The sequence below is a fragment of the Columba livia genome, chromosome 2 (assembly GCF_036013475.1).
Source record: "Columba livia isolate bColLiv1 breed racing homer chromosome 2, bColLiv1.pat.W.v2, whole genome shotgun sequence".
Taxonomy (NCBI): domain Eukaryota; kingdom Metazoa; phylum Chordata; class Aves; order Columbiformes; family Columbidae; genus Columba; species Columba livia.
The window spans coordinates 141,360,771-141,380,726 of NC_088603.1; the positions used below are offsets into that span (position 1 = coordinate 141,360,771).

Consider the following 19,956-nt stretch of genomic DNA (forward strand, 5'->3'; position numbering starts at 1 on the left):
CACCTAATGCTTTGAAACTCCAGTATTTTAAACTGAGTTACTAACATGCAGTTATGCCATTATGCACAGCCCGTGTCTGGCTGCAGTGAACAGACGTTCTTCATTTTGCTGGGCTCTTTGCAAGTGCCAAGGGTTGATGCATGCTAATCATTTGCAATGCTGGGGTCCAAGGCATGTAGAGCTAAATTCTGCATCCTTTTTATAAGACACTCCATTTGTTTTATTAAGGTAATTAGAAGATGAATCCCAAATTATTTTAATGAAAATAATTTTCTTTGTGCAATTTTTTTTGTACAAATATTTTCTTTGATATCTAAAATAATCTCAATTTCACCTATGAAAGGATTAAGAAGATTATTAAAATGTCACATTTTTCATGAGATCTTCACCACTTGGGGAAATAAGACAGATATATATTAATTCCTTTGATATTTGTTTGTTTGTTTTACTAACAAATACTACTGCTTACTTTCAAAATGAAAGTGACTCTTCCCTTCTTTGTCTTTTTTCTGTCCTTTCTTTCTTGCTTTCGTGGATATGAACTCCAGGAGGACAAAGTGGTTAGAGCCTTTTTTCTGTCTAAAGTTCCTTTCTTTTATGGGTAAACTGATTTCCTGGCCCACATTTGCTTTCATTTACACAGGTGTAATTCCTGCTGAAGGCAAGGGGAGTTACTGTCATTGAAATGAAAGCAATGTTTGGCATCAAAGGCTTACCTGTTTTTCACATAACTTACTAATAACCCGTGAGTTGTTGTGAACATTATGCATGATATCCTGCTCTGTTTATACCTTTTGTGAGCTTGCTCCTACTTTTCCTTTAGTTTTGCAATATGATATGTGCACAGTTTAGGAAAATGAAAGAGGTAATTGTCTTGTAGGTGTTTCTTTTACAAAAATACAAACAAATTTTATTGAAGTGGGATAAAGTTTTTAAACTTAAATTTTATTAAATTCTTTCACCCTTTGGTAGGGATGTTTGTATCACTGATATGTATGCACTCAACATTTTAGCTTGTAACTTTTTTTTAGCGTGGTAGTTTGGGTTTGATTTTAATGACAATACAATTAGATACCAGTAAGCATTAAGAAAACATTTATTTTAAACATTTAGGAATATGCCAGCAATGTCATGAAATTATCCATTAAGATATAAATTATTTTATAAATTAAATGGTATGTAGTCATTCCTAAAATATAGTGCACGTATTGTATTGAGCATAATGTTGAAATAATGTTAGATGTTATGCATGTCACTGACACTTCATTTGTCTTGCTAATGTTACACCTACAGTAAATATTTAAATCAGATTTTATTTTAGCCATGTTTAGAAAGGGTAGTATAAAGCTGAATTTGAGAATAAGCCTAGATATATTTCAATATTTTACCAAATTAAATGTGATTTTTTTTTTTTTAAATAAAAGAGTTGAGAAAACTACCTGAGCTAATGTAGATCTGCTCTTCTATGGAAGTCTCTCCTGTATTCTAAAGAACTGCAGTTACAAAAGTGACTTGCCCTGTACTGGTTGTAAAATAAGCTCCTATTTTAGATGGAGAAAAGAAATTCTTTATTGTTCATAGGCATTTAGTGAATGTATACACAGCAAAGTATTTTACTACAATAAATAGATTTTTTTTTCTAACTGATAGCACTGTCAAGGCTCATGTTTAGCTCACACGTATGGTTCAGAAATACACTGCGTTAATACAGAAGCTGTAAGTCACCTGCTGCTTTTGCCCTCTAGGAAAAACATCCTAAATGGTAAACCCACATACTGGTTCCCCAGTCTGTTAGAGGGTTACATAGTTTTTTTGGCCTGCATCATTAGTTTTTCACAATTAAAAGGCTGTGAACTCATAGAAGCTATGAAGTAACACCAATTCTGAGAATATAGAGGTAGCTGTAAGGTATAAAATGTAGATGAATAAAAGGAACAATTTTCTTCTTGAAGAATTTACATTTGCCATATAATCTTGTAAGTAACTGAGGCATGCTGACAGTATTCCCCAGTCGATTCAACAACTGGTGTCTGTAAGGTAGTCAGTTACATTGTAGCAGTATCAAATCCTAAATTTCCTTGGAGAATAGAAGGAGTGAAGGAGGTAACAGTAAGAAGGTTGTATGATTATTTAGTCTTACCATGTACATGTGTTAAGGAGGGAGGGGACAGGAATTTCTCTGGCTAATCAACTAGTTAGGTTTTTCCGTAAATAATGATGGTGCCTCGAGTTGTTTTATGTAATATCTGTTTCTGTTGATTTTGAAATAGATGTTTTGGAAGTTATGAAGGCAGAAAGAAAATAAGTATTTTAGGTCAACTTTTTCTCAACTCCATTGTGAAGGAGGGACAGCAGTGGTATCTATCTTGCTATTTTAGTGCTAAGAGGAAGGTTAAAAACCCTGGTGTATTTCATGAAGATACCATCAAAATAGGTCCTTCAAAATAAACAGGATTTTTGAATTTTGTGTGATGCATCATTTACCAGTAGGTTAAGACAGTTAGAGAATCCTTAATGTTACTGGTTATCCTTCATTTTCCAGTATTAGTGTATCAGAGAAGATGTGAGTTGTAGTATTTCTTAAGAGGTCTGTTCTGTATTTCGTAACCGTAGAATGGCATGTTCAGTCTACAGGGATCCTAGATAAAGCTATAGAAACATAGTGACTGGTATGTTGTCCCAATTAAACAATATTGATTTGGAAAATGAAGTGTATTCAAAGCAACACATCTGTGGGGAGTTAGAGAGCAGAAAGCCATTTTAGTATGTCCCCTGCGAAAGTCTTGTCACATCTTTTGATAAAGATTAAGATTGCAGGGAAAAGCTGGGACAGTACAAGGTGTTGAATGATTGGATCAATCATGCACCAAACTACTGGTGCTATTTATGGTGGTGGGGAATGGAGCTGGATGTGAATTCTGACTGTGTTGTGATGTTGCAAAGGTACCATTAAACATGCACAGAAAACCATTTTGGAGTGTAAAGCTCACTGTGCCTTTTTCCACAAAGAACATGGGAATGACTAATGAATGTCCCAGTCCTTTGTTAGTCTGGTATCACAGTATATAAAGAAGTAGTTTTGCAAAATGGAGACCCAGATATGCCAGAAAGGAATAATTTATGTTAAGTTATAAAAGAGGAAGATCGTGTCTGAGAAGGAAACAGTTGATTTTTTTTTTTTTTTAAATAGTGTGGTTAGTGAATTTTTCCTATCTTCTGGATTTTTTTTTCTTCAAATAACACAGGTACATTTTCAAGATTTTCCTACAGTTGTGTCACTTATTCAATCAAAATGTGACTGTGAGGTATAGGAATATGCTTTGAGAAACTGGAGACAATTAAGGATGATTGAAATGAAGCTTATTTCAAAAAATATTCACAGGATCATCTTCCTTTTACATAGATTTTGATGATTATATTCCTAACAAAATAACTTTATTAAAATGAGAAACACCATTAGCTAGAGTAGTGAAATTGTATGGCTATATCATTGAAAATCATTCAAGGTCTAATTAAACAGATGAGGAACTAAGAAGTATCACAGTATCACAGTATGTTTGGGATTGGAAGGGACCTCAAAAGATCATCTAGTCCAATCCCCCTGCTGGAGCAGGAACGCCTAGGTGAGGTCGCACAGGAACATGTCCAGGAGGGTTTTGAATGTCTCCAGAGAAGGAGACTCCACAACCTCCCTGGGCAGCCTGTTCCAGTGCTCTGTCACCCTCACTGAGAAGAAGTTTTTTCTCAAATTTAAGCGGAACCTCTTGTGTTCCAGCTTGATCCCATTACCCCTTGCCCTATCATTGTTGGCCACCGAGAAGAGCCTGGCTCCATCCTCATGGCACTCACCCTTTATACATTTATAAACATTCATGAGGTCCCCCCTTAGTCTCCTCTTCTCCAAACTAAAGAGACCCAGCTCCCTCAGCCTTTCTTCATAAGGGAGATGCTCCACTCCCTTAATCATCTTGGTTGCCCTACGCTGGACCCTCTCCAGCAGTTCCCTGTCCTTCTTGAACTGAGGGGCCCAGAACTGGACACAATATTCCAGATGTGGTCTCACCAGTGCAATACAGTTTGTGTGAAAACATATTTTCGTTGCAAATAGTTGAAAATGAGGAAGTAGTAGCATATTTTAATTCTGAGTGAATGTTATCCCGAATTTAAATGGAATTATATACTACATAGCTTTACTTGGAGGCAGTGGCTTTAAAGTAATCACTGGTATTTCTGGGAAAAATGAGTAGGGAAGCAACCTGATAAGGAAAGTTTTTTGGAAACTGTTGGCAGCAGAAGACATGGTTCCTTCTGATTTAGGTTCCTTTACTTGCTGGTCATGATCAGGCTTTTAAAAACTTTGATAAAATCCCTGTACAGTGTATAGTTATGAACATTTGAGGTTTAAATACGTCAGTTCATGTATTGTTTTTCAAGTGTTCATTTTTTTATTGTTTGCTTAATAACTGTCTCAGGTACAGAGCTAAAAGGCCCAGTTTTATGATTCCAGTTAGATGCAACTTAATTAAACTACATGGAAACATTGCAACAAGTGCTGTTTAAGTCAGTTCCGATGCGTCTGTAGGAGAGTGAAAATCTCTTGCTGGATTAGGCAATGCCTGTTGCTGATTGATAGTGAAATACAGCGTGTTGTGGGTTTGTTTGTTTGGTTTTTTGTTTGTTTGTTTTTGTTTGGTTTTTGTTTGTTTGTTTTTGTTTGTTTTTTGTTTGTTTTTTGTTTGTTTGTATGGGTTTTTGTTATTGTTTGTTGTTGTTTGGTTTTGTTTGGTTCTGTCTGTTGTTTGTCAGTTTTTGTTTTTGTTTGCTTTTGTTTGTGTTTTTATTTTTTGTTTGTTTATTTTTTGTTTGCTTTTGTTTGTTTTTTCCCTCCATCCATGAAGTTGTTGATTGTTTCTCATAAAACTGGAGTCAACTGAAGAAAAAAAAAAGAATGTATATGTGTGTTTATGATACAAAGAAAACATGTTTTTTAAAAGCTGAAGGAGAAAGGGGACTTCAGAGAAACTGTGATTCCTTCATATTCCTGCTAGTGAGAGGAAGTCATTATCAGTTTTCTTGCACCCCCTTCATTCAGTGCTAGGAAGAATAATTTCCTGAGAAAGCACTGGTGGCACTGGAACCTGACTGGAGTCTGTTGGAGAAAGTGGAAAGACTGAACTACTTGGTATCAATCTCACAGATTCTAACGCAGACCTGTTACTCAAACTGGAAGCAGAAATTTTCTTTTCATAGCTGTATTTCTGCATAAGCAATGAAACATTTTGCTCGCTTGTCATGATCTGGCTTCTAAAAACTGATAAAATCCATGTGCAGTCTTTAGTTATGGGCATTTGATGTTTAGATACATCAGTTCATTTTTTTTCAAGTGTTGATTTTCAAAGGACATGATTTAAAGTGACATGAAATGGGCAATTCAGTGCAGGTTCTGATATTTTCTCTGTTCCTTCATCTCTCTTACTGGGTTCAGGAAGTTGTTTTGAGGGAAACTGTTTTAATCTGCTACACATAAATCAAAACCTTCAACAGAACTATTTATAATTCTGTAAAGGATAAATCTGAGGAGCAGTGCTAGGGAACTGCCTCCTTGTTCTGTCTTTATCTCCTGTGCGAGTGGATTAAACATTTGAGACTTACCTTGACGTAAGTCTGCTACCTTTGTAATGTATACGTTTTGAAATACTTCCGACACAGACCAATAGCTTGTCTTTAAAAATCAAGTCTTCAACCTTCACCAGTCTTAAGAACTAGCAGAATTTTTTAAATGAAATCTCAAAGAGTTCTCTAAGCAAATTCAGAATCAAATGTATTTACTGAATAGTTTATTGGGTTAATTTCCCTAATATCTTGACTGACTTTGTATTTTTATTTGAACTTTAATCATTAAATGAAATTTTAATAACTTTTGAGATTCCTAGACAGAGTTCAGAAAATGGCAGTTAATTTTAGCAAACTTTTAGCAGAAGAACTTTTAGCAAATTCTGTATAAAATTATATCAGAAAAGGTCAAAAGCAATCATCATAGAACATTATTCTCCCTCCCTTTGTCTTACTGCAGTCCCCAGTTTTCCTTCACCATGTTCCTCTAAAAGCATTTTGGAGACTTGGCAACTTAGACCTTCATGTCTTGGGCCACTTGTCCCAGGCTGTTCTCTGATCCTATTTCTCATGTATCCATTTGCCTAATATTGTAATTTAATGTAGTCAATACAGACACATCTTGTTAAAGTTGCAGATTTAAAGTTGCAGATTTAAACTTGCTTGGTATCCTTATGAAGACCACACATAGTCAATGCTAACTATTTCTCCTATTCTGAAAACACTAGAAATTTATCTTCTGATTTCAAACTGTGCAAAATAAATCCATTTCAATTTAAATTCTTCTTTAAGCTATCCTAAAATAATCTTATCTTGAATAGTGTAAGGAAGCAGTGTAACAACAATATATACTTTACGATGTCAACAAATTTTCACTTTCATGTTTGTTGAAATTAATAGAGCTATTTGCAGTTTTGGAACCATAAGATGAAACAGTTCTTGAGCAGTAAATTATTTTTGCCACCTCTTGCAATATTCAGAAACCATATCATGTGCTATTAAGTTCCAGGTGTAGACCTTTATCAAAGGTAGCTCAGCAAATTCCTTGTCTCAGTCCCGGGTGTGTAACAGCACACCTAGGACTCTTTGGACACAGTTAGACATTATGGCACAGCGGGGGATGGTATAAATGTTTAATTACCTAGATTCAGCTTCAGTGGCTGGAAACCAGTGCCTATATATATAAATAATGAAGACATTGTTAGTAATAGAATAAAGCAGCAAACCTTTTCTTTTCCCTCAACTGTTTACTTAGAGCTTTATTTAACTAGTGTCTTTAAGGAACAGTTTATTGAAAGGTTGAGGAATTAAATGAAAAAGGACTTGTTTTGGGCTTATATTGTCTGTTGTTTAGATGAAAAAAGAAATTTGTATGGCAAGCATCTGTTGATATATCAAATATTGGATGCACAGGCAAGACAGTTATTCAGCATATTATGAGTGACTTTATGTAGACAACTTCATCAAACATTTGACTTTAGCACATTCATGGATAAATTTAAATAAATGTGAAAAATACTGTCTTTAAACAAGATGTCACCTGTGAAGTATAAATAGCAGGGTATTTGAAAATTAAAAATTCCTTGAAGTATCGTAAAGATGCCTTCATTCAGCATCAAGGAGATCTATGAAAAAGCCAGGATTTCAGGTAGCTAATTCAATTTCAATCAATTGATGTGTGCTAATGTTTGTAGTTTTTTTGAGTTTTAGTTTCATGTAGTTCACAAGTCGGGATCATTTTAAATCTGTAAGAAAAAAAAAACACCCTATGCTTTCTAAACCAAATACATTAAAAAATTAACAGAAGCTCTGTTTGATGTTGTGGATAATACGCTTTCACAAAATAGATCCCTGGAATCTTAGATGTATCTTTATTAAATGAAATTAAAATAAATTACTAAGATTCTAACTGTACAGGTACACCTCTCATTTGTCTTCACATGTTTAAACTTAGGCAGTGTTAATCACTAGTGTTCATTTAACCTGTTCATCTTTCAGTTTCAGTGTAATTGCTACATAACTTCAGAGTCATGACCTGGTTAATTAAGGTGTTCTTGCTCTCAGATACTTGGTCATGTGATTATGAAAGATGATATTTATTGTTGTTAACACTTTGGATTTCTTACAGTTCAAGGTAAGGAACGTGTGGCATCTTTCCAAGAGGTCAGAATAGTTTCACCTCTACCTTGAAAACAGGGTTCAAATGCTTTTTTTCTGCCAACGTGTACAAGTGTCTAGTTGTCTGTTTGCATTCAGCATTAATAATTTTTTAATCTCTGACACCATGATGATTATATATATTTTTTTAACATAATATTTTTACTCTGTACTTGGGGAGGAAATTCCTCTAACTCCGCTTCAATTCTTTTAGTTTTATCTAATCCTGGCTTTGCTTCTTTTTGTCATGACCATCACTGGGAGAGCCCAAAGAAAACTGTCACTGTAGTGGATGTCTGGCCTTAGTCATTTGGGGAGAGCATAATTGTTTGCATTGCTATTAAAATATTTGTAGCAAAAAAAGTGAAAATCTGGTTACAATTTAGCCTACAGAACCAGACAGCAATCTGAAGTGCACATTAAAAATGTCTAAAAAAGCTAATTTTTGTTCAAGAGAAAGTACTTTATTATTATGGACCATGTTGCAAAGAGATTTTTTTTTTTTCTTTTTGGTAATACATGTCTCTGGGCTCTTTCTAGATGAATATGATTATTTTTTGGTTTATAGCTTCTTCATGGACCTATCTTAAGTAGCTATTTATAAGAGACTTTGAAATAAACAGCTATGGTCCTGCAACAGTAGACTTCTGTAATTTTGTTGTGCTAAAAGCTTAATAAAATTCCATAGATACAGTTTGTATTGTGAATAGCATTCTGATACTTCTATTGTAGTTGTGTCACAAATTTAAAGTTGAATTTAAAGTAAGAACAAATCCGAGAGTATTAGGCTTTTCTTTCTCCTATAAGTTTTAGCTTTTATTAACATTATTTATTAATCCTTCATTTTAATGTTTAGTACAACACTACTAGCACAGATTATCTGGGTATTATTTAAGGAAAACGTTGTGTAAATTAAACACGTTAACCATTTTAGTAAAGATAAAAAGACATGATCCTTGTTTTCAGTTATCTTTAAATAGATATACTTTTATTTACTGGTTACCATTCAGATAAGTATGGGATTCTGTTAGTCGAAGCCTCCTATAGAGAACAGGTGACATACTGAACAAAGAAGGCTTTGAACTAACTGGTCCTTCAATGATAAAGATCCGGATCTCAACATAAATGTATTTTATTGGCTCTGTGGAGCACATCTGTGCCGTGTACGTCCCTCAGAAGTGATCTGCTGCAAGGTATTTTAAATCACAAGTGTTGTAAAAGTTCTGTGATCAGTCTTTCAGATCTCTGTGGTATTTTGTCAAAATTATTCCAAAATAAATAAATAATAAAAAAGATAACTAGAGAAGTATGCATTTAATTTGAAAGCATGCAGTGTCTAAGCCAACTGATAATAATAGTGCTGTAAATCTGAATGTAGTCTGCAGTGATGAAATTAGCAAGCACAGGAAATACAGCATTCAAGGACGGTGACTGATCCAAACCCACAGCCCTAATGTGCCACCTTGTTCCTGTCACTGTGATAATGCTCTCAACAAGTGAAATGTTGTACTGATCTACTTTTCTCTAGCCTCTAATTAGCTTGGGAAAGTTTTCTTCACATCTGTTGGTGTGGAAACACAGAGCTAGATGACATGCGCATATTGTAAATTTGTAATTTACATTGTAAGTGCGTGTGCGTATGTCTGCAGTAGTTCTCACAGCTGATGCTGAATTTAAAGTGTCTCTAGGCCAGAAGGAAGAGAATTGTGTATAAATCTGTGAGTTTCCTCTTATTGATCTCTCCAAAGCTAGTATTTCTCACCTTGTTACCAGCAGTCCTGTCACATGAGAAAGAATCCAACACTGAATTTTGGGCATTAATAGAACTCAAACACATTTTATTTTTAGACAGCCCTGATGTAGTTTGGAGTGTTTTTTAAAACTGCTAGACATGAAGCACCCTTTTTTGCTCAAAGTGAAAGTACAACTCTTTAAGGGTACAACTCCGTGTACAACAAAATAATTTGGTCCATATCTGATCATATGCTTCTATTTTGTTACAATACACCTTAAAGCCATCCTTCAGAAAGTTCATGATATCATATGAAATGTAATGACTTGTCTAGTTAGTTCTACCACCCTCCCCCCACCCCCATATGAAAAATGTGCAGTGAGATCTTCGGTATGCCTGGTCCAGCCAGGGAGCTGTGGCTATTATTCTTAAAGCCTGAGGAGATACTGAAACTTACTGAGACTTGCCCCATATATCCCAGACTTTACTAGATTCTCTATAGTTAATTAGAAAGCAATTCCAATCGTGCTACTTATGGGAAATTACCTTGTCAAATAGGACTGAAGACATAACTGATCTCAATAAATTCTACAGAGAAGTCTATAGTAGTTAAAAAATATTTGCCTTTCCAATCATGTCAGCCCAGTTCCCAAAGAATCCTTTAAGTTACTGAGGTTTGATTTCATCTTCATCGTGTTTAACAATCAGTGAAATTGCATAAGTGTGGGGTTTTTTTTGCCTGTATATAATTTGAAGAAATCATCCATCAGAACTCTGAAATGAATGCTATGTCCATGTGAGGACCCTGATCTGAAGGGATAAAAATGATGAACATAATTAGTTTTCTTGGCTTGTTTTTTTTTACTAGGATGACTTTGGTGAATTTATAAAAAGTCATAGAAAACTTAGAAAAGTGCATATCCTTACTCTTTAGGCTTTATAGAATGCACACTCCTCTGGTCATCAATTTAAATATTTTACTGTTTTCTGACCCTTAAAGAAGTCTTTTTGTCTTTTCTGATAGGACATTTGAGGATGCTCGGGAATCTACCATGAATACATGAGAAGAAACTATGCAGTGTTTTGGTTTTTTATGTTCCTCTTGTAAAAGTTGCAAGTGTGCATACTTTTTGCTTTCAGAAATCAGAGCAGGTGTGCATTTACTACAGTGAGGTTAGCTATCTGGGAGTTACTCTCTCAAAAACAGTGTTATTCAACAGACATTTTTCAAGCAATATAATTCTGACCCAGATATAAGAAAAAAGGAATACTATCATATTGCTTCAAAACTGATGACAGAGTTTCCATTCTTCAACTACTATTAGCTGATTTGGAGTTACAGCAGGATACAGCGGGCTATAAATCATATATCAGCCGTGTCATGAGAACATGTTTTTCAGATTAGGCACATTAACATTGGCAGCCTTTTTGCTTTAAAATTTAACTAGTATTGATGTAATTTTTTATATATCTCTATCTGTCTATCTATCTATCTATCTCTGAGTGCTTTCCTTCCCTCATTTTAAAACTTGAGTCACATAGAATCAGTCTTTGGGAGTTTTATCTCTTAGTGGCAGTTTACTTGAAACAACTTTGCCTTTGCAAATACAGACTGTAGTGGGGGGAGTCCTTGATCTTTCAGATTTTCTTTTTTCCAATTTACCATTAAAAAAAATCTTTTGAAATACTATCGGTGTATATAAGTGTATTTTGAAGGATGGGCTGGAATTTCAGTTCTAGAATCCATGATGGTGAGCTCATATTTATAGGCTCAGTTATGGTCGTCCATTGCATTAAACCAGAAGGCAGTTTACTGGCCTAGTCATCATCTGTCAGGGACTTTTTAACATTTTACTATAACTAGTGTACTAATTGTAAAAAACAAAAACCAACCAAAAGACAACACAAAACTTTGTCAATGCTTTTATGACATCAAAATTAGGATTTCAAGCATTTGATTTCTTTGTACTGGCAGATGCAGGAAAAAAGAGAAAGAGCATTCAAATTAGGGAATAAAATTTAAATTATTTAAGTATATTTTTAGTCAATTACAGAAAAATAAACCACTTTCTTCGTTCTAATTTTGAACTTGAAGGTTCCTGCTACTGAATACTCTGATAACATGAGCTGTGCAACAGAAATATAAAGAAAGGTCTAATTTTTTTGCTCACTTTATTATACTTAAATGAGTCTTTTATTTGGAACCAGCTATTTTAAGGAGAATCTGCATACTATTGAGATGGAAAAAATCTTTAAAAAAATTAGGGGGAAATTGTTCTAAGAATAAAAGTAGTTAAAACATCTTTATCTGTGGCTGATGTTCAATGTTAACACAAGGGATTTTGCAAATTCAGGAAGATTCAAGGACTTGCAGTGTGAAAATTTGTACTTCACAGATTTGAGGAAATCCTAAAGTACCTAAACTTAATTTTGTTTGTAGAAAAGCTGACTCTATGGCATGAACAATTTCATCAGAGAACACTGTAATGTGAGAGACTATTCAAATACTCAGGTATTAGGTCAGTACAGGGCCTTTATGCCTTTCAAGTGTCTAGATTTGAAATCTAAAAGAAAAGAAAAATAAAATGAATTAGTATCTGTCTGTCTTTAGGGGCTGTATTGAGGCAGGACTATAAAATTGGTGTTACACCTTTCAAAGCCTTTTACTGCTGCTGCCCGATGAGAACATTGCGAACATGGAGCCGGCACAGCCCACTAGAGGGAGCTGGAAATCTGTTATTATGATATTGCCAAGTGTGTATGTTATTTTCGTTTCTGCTCTTTCTTGAACTCTAGGAAATGTGACATAATGCTGTGTCCTTTATGGTGCATTCTCATCTTCATGCCATATAGTTACCATAGGCAAGGGTTTGTTCATGCCCTAAGTTCACAAAACTGTGTAAGGCAGTTACCTGAGGGACAGCACGCCACCAGTTACAAACTTACATGTGATGGCTAGGTGAGAAAGGGGTGGCTTCATCAGAGAGAGATAGCCTGCTGTCTTTGTCTTTCATGGAGTTAAACGTGGGTTAGACCCGGTCCAGAGTTGGGAATGAAAACACATAAATCTTCACATCCTGAGAAGCCAAAAATTCTTTCATAATGAAACCTTTGTGTCAGGATTTGGTCTCAATGAAAATGCCTGCTTAACCACTTTTCTTTCTGAAGCCTCAAATATTTAAGCTACCCCATTTATGTAGGCTGCATGCAGTGTCTCCACAGACCTTGACTTGCTTCACTCAACATTGTAGTGTATGCTGAAAAAATGAAGGAAGAGGCATAAGCTACAAGGAGTTGACGCTAAAGATATGTTGGTTTATCAAGGTAAATTTATAAATTTACCTGTGAGCTGAAATGTAATAACTGTACAGCCTATTTAAAAAGATTTTCTAACAAACTACATAGTCTTTGTTAGGCAAACTGTGTGTAATTTTTAAGGCTTAGACATGGTTTCCAGGACATATATCTAGAAAGCATTCTGTTCTGCTAAGAGCTTCAAATCATGATGCAAAGTTTGTCAGGACTAAATTATCTTTATAACAGGATAAAATACTTTGTACAGTCCACTAGTTGTTAGCTGCTGACTGAAATCATAGTGCGAACTCTTTGTTTGAAAAGTTATTGGTGTTCTTCAAGACACTTCATGCATGACTTGTTTTCTGATGTTACTTCATCTGTATTCTCTTAGTATGAGTTTTGAAGGACACAAAGGACTTAAGTGTGAGACTTTGCATTGTTCTGCTTTATACTGGCAGTTCCAATACACATAATGTGTATATGAAGACTTTTACCACCTTCTACCTCCTTTTCCCCACAGGGATGGAAGGATGCAAAATAATAATTAAGCAGGAAGTGGTTGTTAAAGTGTAGATACAATTATCTGAGTGAAATGTGAAGTAGTACTTATTTTAGGGAAGGCAGTAATTCTCACTAATAAGACTTTCAAATGCTACTAATTTATAGTAGCAGCGAAGAGGAGGGACTCACCTAGCTACCTCAACAGGCTGCTGAAGTAGCAGAAGGACTTTGCACATGTGGAATTTGCATATGTTTTAAAGGGTGAAATAATTATGAAAGTACAGAGAGCTGTCAATATAGATAAAGAAAATACATAGGCAATTAACCAGATGTGTTTCCTAGCAAAGAGGATTATTTGATGCTGGAATTAAAAAAAAAAAATAGCTTTATTTCATTGTACATAACTTCCTTTTTCCTTTCATAAAATATAATTGTTCTCAGGATATTGAGACTATATATACCTGTCTATGTGAGGTGTCACTGAGTCTGTCGCTTCTTCTCATTTTCTATTTTGAAATTTATTAAACTGACATACACATAAAATATTTTTTTTTAATCTTCCTTTTTCTGACTGTTCTGTCAGCTATAACTGTGACTGACTCTCATACAGGCATCGGATGTGTAGCTGTTGCAGGATGCAGCTCAGGGTTTCCAGCCTGGGTAGCACAGCATTGCCGGCTGGTGGAGGGAGGTGACTGTCCCACCCTGCGCTGCACTGGTGCAGCCCCACCTTGAGTGCTGTGTGCTGCTCTGGGTGCCTCAGTGTATGAAGAACATCAGACTATTAGAGTGTGCCTAGAGGAGGGAGACCAACATGGTGAAAGGTCTTGAGGGCAAGACTTCAGAGGAGCAGCTGAGGTCACTGGGTTTGTTCAGCTTGGAGAAGGCTGAGGGGAGACCTCACCACTCTCAGTATACAGAATTTCTGTTTGCTAATACACACATCCTTTAAAATGCATGGAAATATGTTAATCTCATACTAATATTGTAAACTTTCCTTCTTTTATTAACTGATGTTGGAATCCATATGGTATTTAATGCAATTTTGGGGGATGTGTGTTCACGTGTCATTAGCAGTTTTGGCAGTTTGTCAAACTGATAATAACTTTATTACTTGCGTGAAAATCAGTACTATAGCACAGACTAGTGGCATAGCAAAATATTGAAAAAATAAGTAATCCGTATCAATTCTTACAACAGTCACAAATTCAGATATTGTCTTTGCGTCTATAATATACTTCATTGACTAAACACATTAATTTCACAGGGGAAAATGGTGTGACAAGAAGGTTGAAGGTATCCCACAGGTATAGTTGAATGAATAAGATAGAACTGAATGGATAAATGCTAAGATATAACCTCTGTTTGCTATAGTGCAGTATCAAAAGAAGCTACCACACAATGTCAATAATGTTATTAATTTATTTTAGAGGACATGAAATCTTGCAGATTCATTTTGCTTTGAAAGAGAAGCAGTAAATTTGATAGATGTCAAATAAAAAATGAAAACATCTTTAAGGACTATTTCACAGTATTGCAAGTTTTTGTTTTAGTTACAATCAAATAAATCCAAATTAGTTCTGTTGACCTTGAAACAGTTATTTGGGATTTATTTTTGTGTAAAAAAATAATTACCGAAATGCAGTTGTGACTCGTGTCACTGAGTGCTAATGCTGATTCAGCAGCATCTATTCCAAGTCAGTGCAGTGACTAATGGAGAGGTGAAGTGCTCCTTCCTCGAAAACACTTCCTTGGTACAGGCTGCCTTCAAACATTGCACTGCTCCATGATGTGATGAAATTGCTTTCCATTTGGGACAGATTAAAAAAAGAGAGAGAATAATTTTAGTGTGTTAGTAAACATGATTAGTTACCTTGATACTCTTCCATTTTTCTCCCCCTTGCTTTCAATGTTGTATGCTCTTTACCTTGTATATTGTTTAAGGAATTGTTTATTACATAAAATACAAGGCCAATAACAATAATATATATACATTTAAACCAAGTGAAATTTTCTGAAGACCTCTAGCAGCAAGCCCATGTGTTAATATAATGCAAATGTATTATGTGCTTCTGCCAAGCAGAACTCTAAAAGATTTGGTAAAACTGTAATAATAAGCCTTACTGTCTTATAGGAACTTTCCAGTATGATTTTGCACCACTGCATATCTGTAATTCGAAGTAATGTTCTGAAGGCTTATGAGGATTTGGTGTAATTATTTCTTGGCTTGTGGTGTCTAAACTATCAAACTCAGGCTGATAGGTAATCAAATGTTCTGTGTCATTTAATCTAATATTTAATAAAGTAAGATTTCCATTTTGTTCTTAGAAGTTAGTTCTTTGAAAAGAACTTCAGTAATTCTTATCCTAAGCACTAGATGGTGTTTCAGCCTTTTGTACTGAAATGTGCATCTTGTTACAGTACTGCTAGCGCTTTATATTCTAAACTTAGTACTTAAAGAATAATTAGAGATGTTGGAGAGCGAATTTTGTCAGTTTTTTCCTTTTCATATTGGCAGTGTTCCCGTGCTGAGAAGAACTGACACCCACAAATTGCAACACTGATGTTCATGTACAACATGTGTTCAGGAGAGTGGAACTCTGCAGGGTGGAGCAGCATGCAGAGTTCACCTGGAAGGGATTTGCTCTTTTTTCATTCCTGTTATAGAAGGGAAACATCTGCGGTTCTTCTCTGCAGATATGCCAAAATGCATGTATTAAGCATGCAGTGCCCTTGGGGAGTTTCCCCTTCCCCTCCTCAGTCACATGAAACGCTCTGTCCTGGCTGGGACATGGTGGGGACAGAGCTGCTTGGTGTGTGTGAGCTGCTGAGCACGCGGTCACGCGGACCTGGGGGAAGAAGGAGAAATCTTCTCCAGGAAAGTGCCACCTTCTCACCTGTGCTCTTATGAAACTATCTCACATGTGCGTCTGTCATTTAATTGAGAGGTCTGCACTCTAAATTACCAGTATTTTTTAATTTGCAAGAAGAATTCTATATGCTATGATAGGATTGAGAAGTCAGTTTATCCCTGTACTAACTGGGGGTTTGAACAACTTGGTGCTCCCTGAAAGCACAAAGATTTCTATGTCTGTGTGACAGTTGCTGTTCTGCTCGTTGTGTGTGATTATTTGAAGCTAAAATTGTAACTGCTTGGGTCAACACTACGGAAGTTTACATGTTGAAAGCACATTGTAAATTAGGCTTTATCAGAAGTGTTAGCCATAAATACTATAAAACAATCTTAGAAAGGCAGAAAAAAAATCTGCAAAATACAGGAAACACCGTAAGTGTTTTTGTTGTTGTTGTGGGTTTTTTGTTTGGTTGGGTTTTGTTTGTTTGTTTGTTTTAAAATTTTGTTTCATGAGGAGCTTTCAGTTTAAGTGATCATATTATTTCATGTAGGTCTGACCCAAGTACTTTGGTAGTCTGTAAGAAACATTGTGCAATGGAAGCAGAACCAGTTTGACTTCAGTGGGGCCTGGGAGATAGTATGTCTTTCTTGAAGTGTCACTGACAGTAAAAAACAGCTTCCAAGCTGTAGAGATGGAAGTACAATACCAGATGATGATACAGTGGATAGCAACAACAAAGATAGGCATAGCATCTTTAATCAGGGACTGGCTTTGGTTGAACTTTAATCGTAAAATGTTTGCTTGTTTCATAGGGGTCTGACGGCGCTGACAATTGCATTGCTCTGTTCTGCTGTACATCTCCCTAGTTTGGCAGGAGCTCAGATTTGTGGTGAAACAGATCACTAAATTTTGTGTGTCATGGGGAAGAGGTTAAGTCAGGAGTACTCTTCCTGATTCTGCTTTTAGAGGAGGAGATATTAAATCATATTCATTCAAAAGGACCTCTCTTTCTGTTGTGTACAAAATAATAATACTAGTCATCCTGGAGTGCATTGTCCTGGGACAAAATGTGGCTGTCAGCCAAGGATGTAGTTGCTCAAGTGTTTACATTGTGATATCTAGTTTTTGTGACTTTTTAATATCTACTAGTAGAAGGAAAAATAGCACACAAAAACTTTGGGGGATATTATCTCATTCATTCAAGTTATTGTATATTTGTATACTTAAATAATTTGTTCAGATCTGGTCCTTGCAATGTGCTGACACATACATGGAAAGTTTAGAACTGCTTCCAGCTGTGTAGAAAGCAACCAGAAATATTAAAGGCTTTTAATTGCTATTGATTAAAGAGGGCAAAAATACTTCTGTCTTTGCTGCTGAAATTTCATTTGGAGGTTTTGTGTACTTTCTAACTTAATTAGCAGAGGTAAAACAGACCTGTTCTTACATTTGTATTTGAATGATGGCCAGGCCTGAAGTATAAACAGTATTGACCTTTGTTCTCAGGACATCTAACCTGCTTCAGCAAGTAAGCTGCTACTCAGGGAGCCTCTCTTTTTTACTGGCGCTGATTTGATAGTTTGTTCCATCTTGTTGAGACAAGCAGACATGAGTTCTCACAGATGGAGTATTAGCACTGTGAAAAGTAAAGAAGGAAGTTTACCAGGATGGGGCACATTGCCACCATTAAATGGGCAAGCAATGCCTCCTTTTCCTGCCCAAGCCTGGCAGTTTGTGAATGAGGCAATCAATGAGTTTAATTTGAATATGAACTTTGCATCCATGTAGCCTTCTATATGAAGCTTTCATAAAAATATTTTGGTGAGACTTGACTAGACAGCATGGTCCGAATTTTCTGTTAGATAACTGCCTGGAGAATAAAAGTAATATACAGATCACAGCTTCTGAAGCCTTTTTTGGTGGACTGAGCTAGATGCATTGTGGAGGTAGAAACTACATTTTCTGTGTGATCCAACCATCCAGCTACCTGCGTTTAAAAGAATACTGAAGATCATTAATGTAAGCCTTTGAATGTCCTGTACTGTAAACCCTTGAAAAAGAGGCATATTGCTCTAGGATTAGAACGGGAGGCATGATAACTAGATTGAAGGCTGAGTGTAGATGTTCAAGGGACATGCAGTAAAAATGACACCATTTTGTCTGTGAACCAAGACAATAATATGTAAAGAACAGAAGAGCAGTGTTAAGGCTAAAGAAAAGTGAAGATTAAGGGGTGAAGGACTAGGTTTGTGGTGAATTAATGCTATGTACAATCCAAATTTTAAGGTAACATAATAACCAGTTTGAATGTGCTATTGTATTAATAACTGGTCTGTTGTATTTGATTCATTACATTCTGACATGTAACATAAGAACTGAATCAGAAATTAATGTACAGATAATTGTCATTGGCAATTTCCTGCACTGCCATGTGACAAAGGTGATCAGATACAAAAGCTTTTCAAGCCAGTACACTATAGAATATGAAAAAAATCTCATTACTATGTGCAGAATCTCACAACTGGGAAGTTGTAATCATTTAATAATTTAGTAAGCATACACTGAAAGCTAAATTTTGGCTATGAGACACTCACCACCTTATATATTGTGTTACTTTATTTATAAAATGGCTTTAATTTACAACAACTGTGAAAGTCAAGTCAGTTCTTTAACTCTCTTCATGTAAATCTAAGATACAGACCACCGCTGAAATAAATCAGCAGAGCATTTTGGAGAATAATAAAATTACTTGTTTGCAACAGAAGAGGATCTATTCCAAAATTCCTTACATTTAGTAAGAGGATGGATTAAATGTTTAGATTTATTTTATTATTTTTTCTATAGTCCTGTCATCTTCAACTTATAATCTTCATTTTCAAATCTTACATTTACTCCTATTAGAATGTCAATATATAGATACTTTTCATTTATATTGTCTTTATCTGTGGTTTTCCATTCTATAATAAATGGTGTAGCAAAGGTAGAATAAAAGTTATGTTTTTTTTTTTTTTTTAAATTTATTTTATTTTTTTTATTCTAAACCAGTTTCCTCCAGGCTTTATAGACATGTTTTACTGTGCTGTAGCTAAACCATTATAATTTTAATAGAAAGAATTAAAATAGTATTCTTTCTGTCTTTGGAAATGGCAACAATCAGTTGATGTATGCTTGATGAAAACTTCCTCTGGAGTATTTACACGCTAACAGTTTTTCCATTTAAATGTGTCTGAACAGGTAATGTGGGTATGTAACTTGTGCCGAAAACAACAAGAAATCCTCACAAAATCAGGAGCCTGGTTCTATAACAGTGGAACAAATGCTCCACAGCAGCCTGAGCAAGAAGGTGTTAGAGGTTTGCGGAACGAGGAAGCACCTCAAGAGAAAAAAGCAAAGCTGCAGGAGCATTCGCAGTACCAAGGACCATCAGGTGACATATCCACACAAGTTTCGGATAAAAACAGATCTCAAGGGCTCACAAGACAAGACTCAATTAAGAATGGCTCAGGAGTAAGGCATCAAGTAACAAGTGACACAACTTCAGACAGGTAAGAAACTATTCAATGTTTATACTGATAAGATCTGCTGAATTTATGCTACAAATTTTATCTTTTTAAGTTTCATCTTATTTTCATTCTGTAGCCTATGAAATACATACTAGGCTTTTTGATCTGACGAGTCTCTTATTGTATTCAGATGGTCATTTACAATGTGTGTTCTTCATTCCTTCTCCTTAAAAAAACAACCCGGAAATGACAGTTGCAGTGTGACAGAGCTAGTTGCGTGTGCTTGCAATGTTGTTGA

The 19,956-nt window shown here is 35.4% G+C and overlaps 1 protein-coding gene across 40 annotated transcripts in view; it reads left to right on the forward strand.

Moving 5' to 3' along the window:
• The window catches only part of RIMS2 (regulating synaptic membrane exocytosis 2), a 469,796-nt gene that overhangs the window by 100,365 nt on the left and 349,475 nt on the right, over positions 1-19,956 (forward strand). For all 40 annotated transcript variants that reach the window (XM_065054186.1, XM_065054187.1, XM_065054205.1 and 37 more), the window contains one exon: positions 19,390-19,700. In XM_065054186.1, coding sequence (XP_064910258.1) covers positions 19,390-19,700 — 311 coding nt within the window. The remainder of the gene's footprint in view (positions 1-19,389; positions 19,701-19,956) is intronic.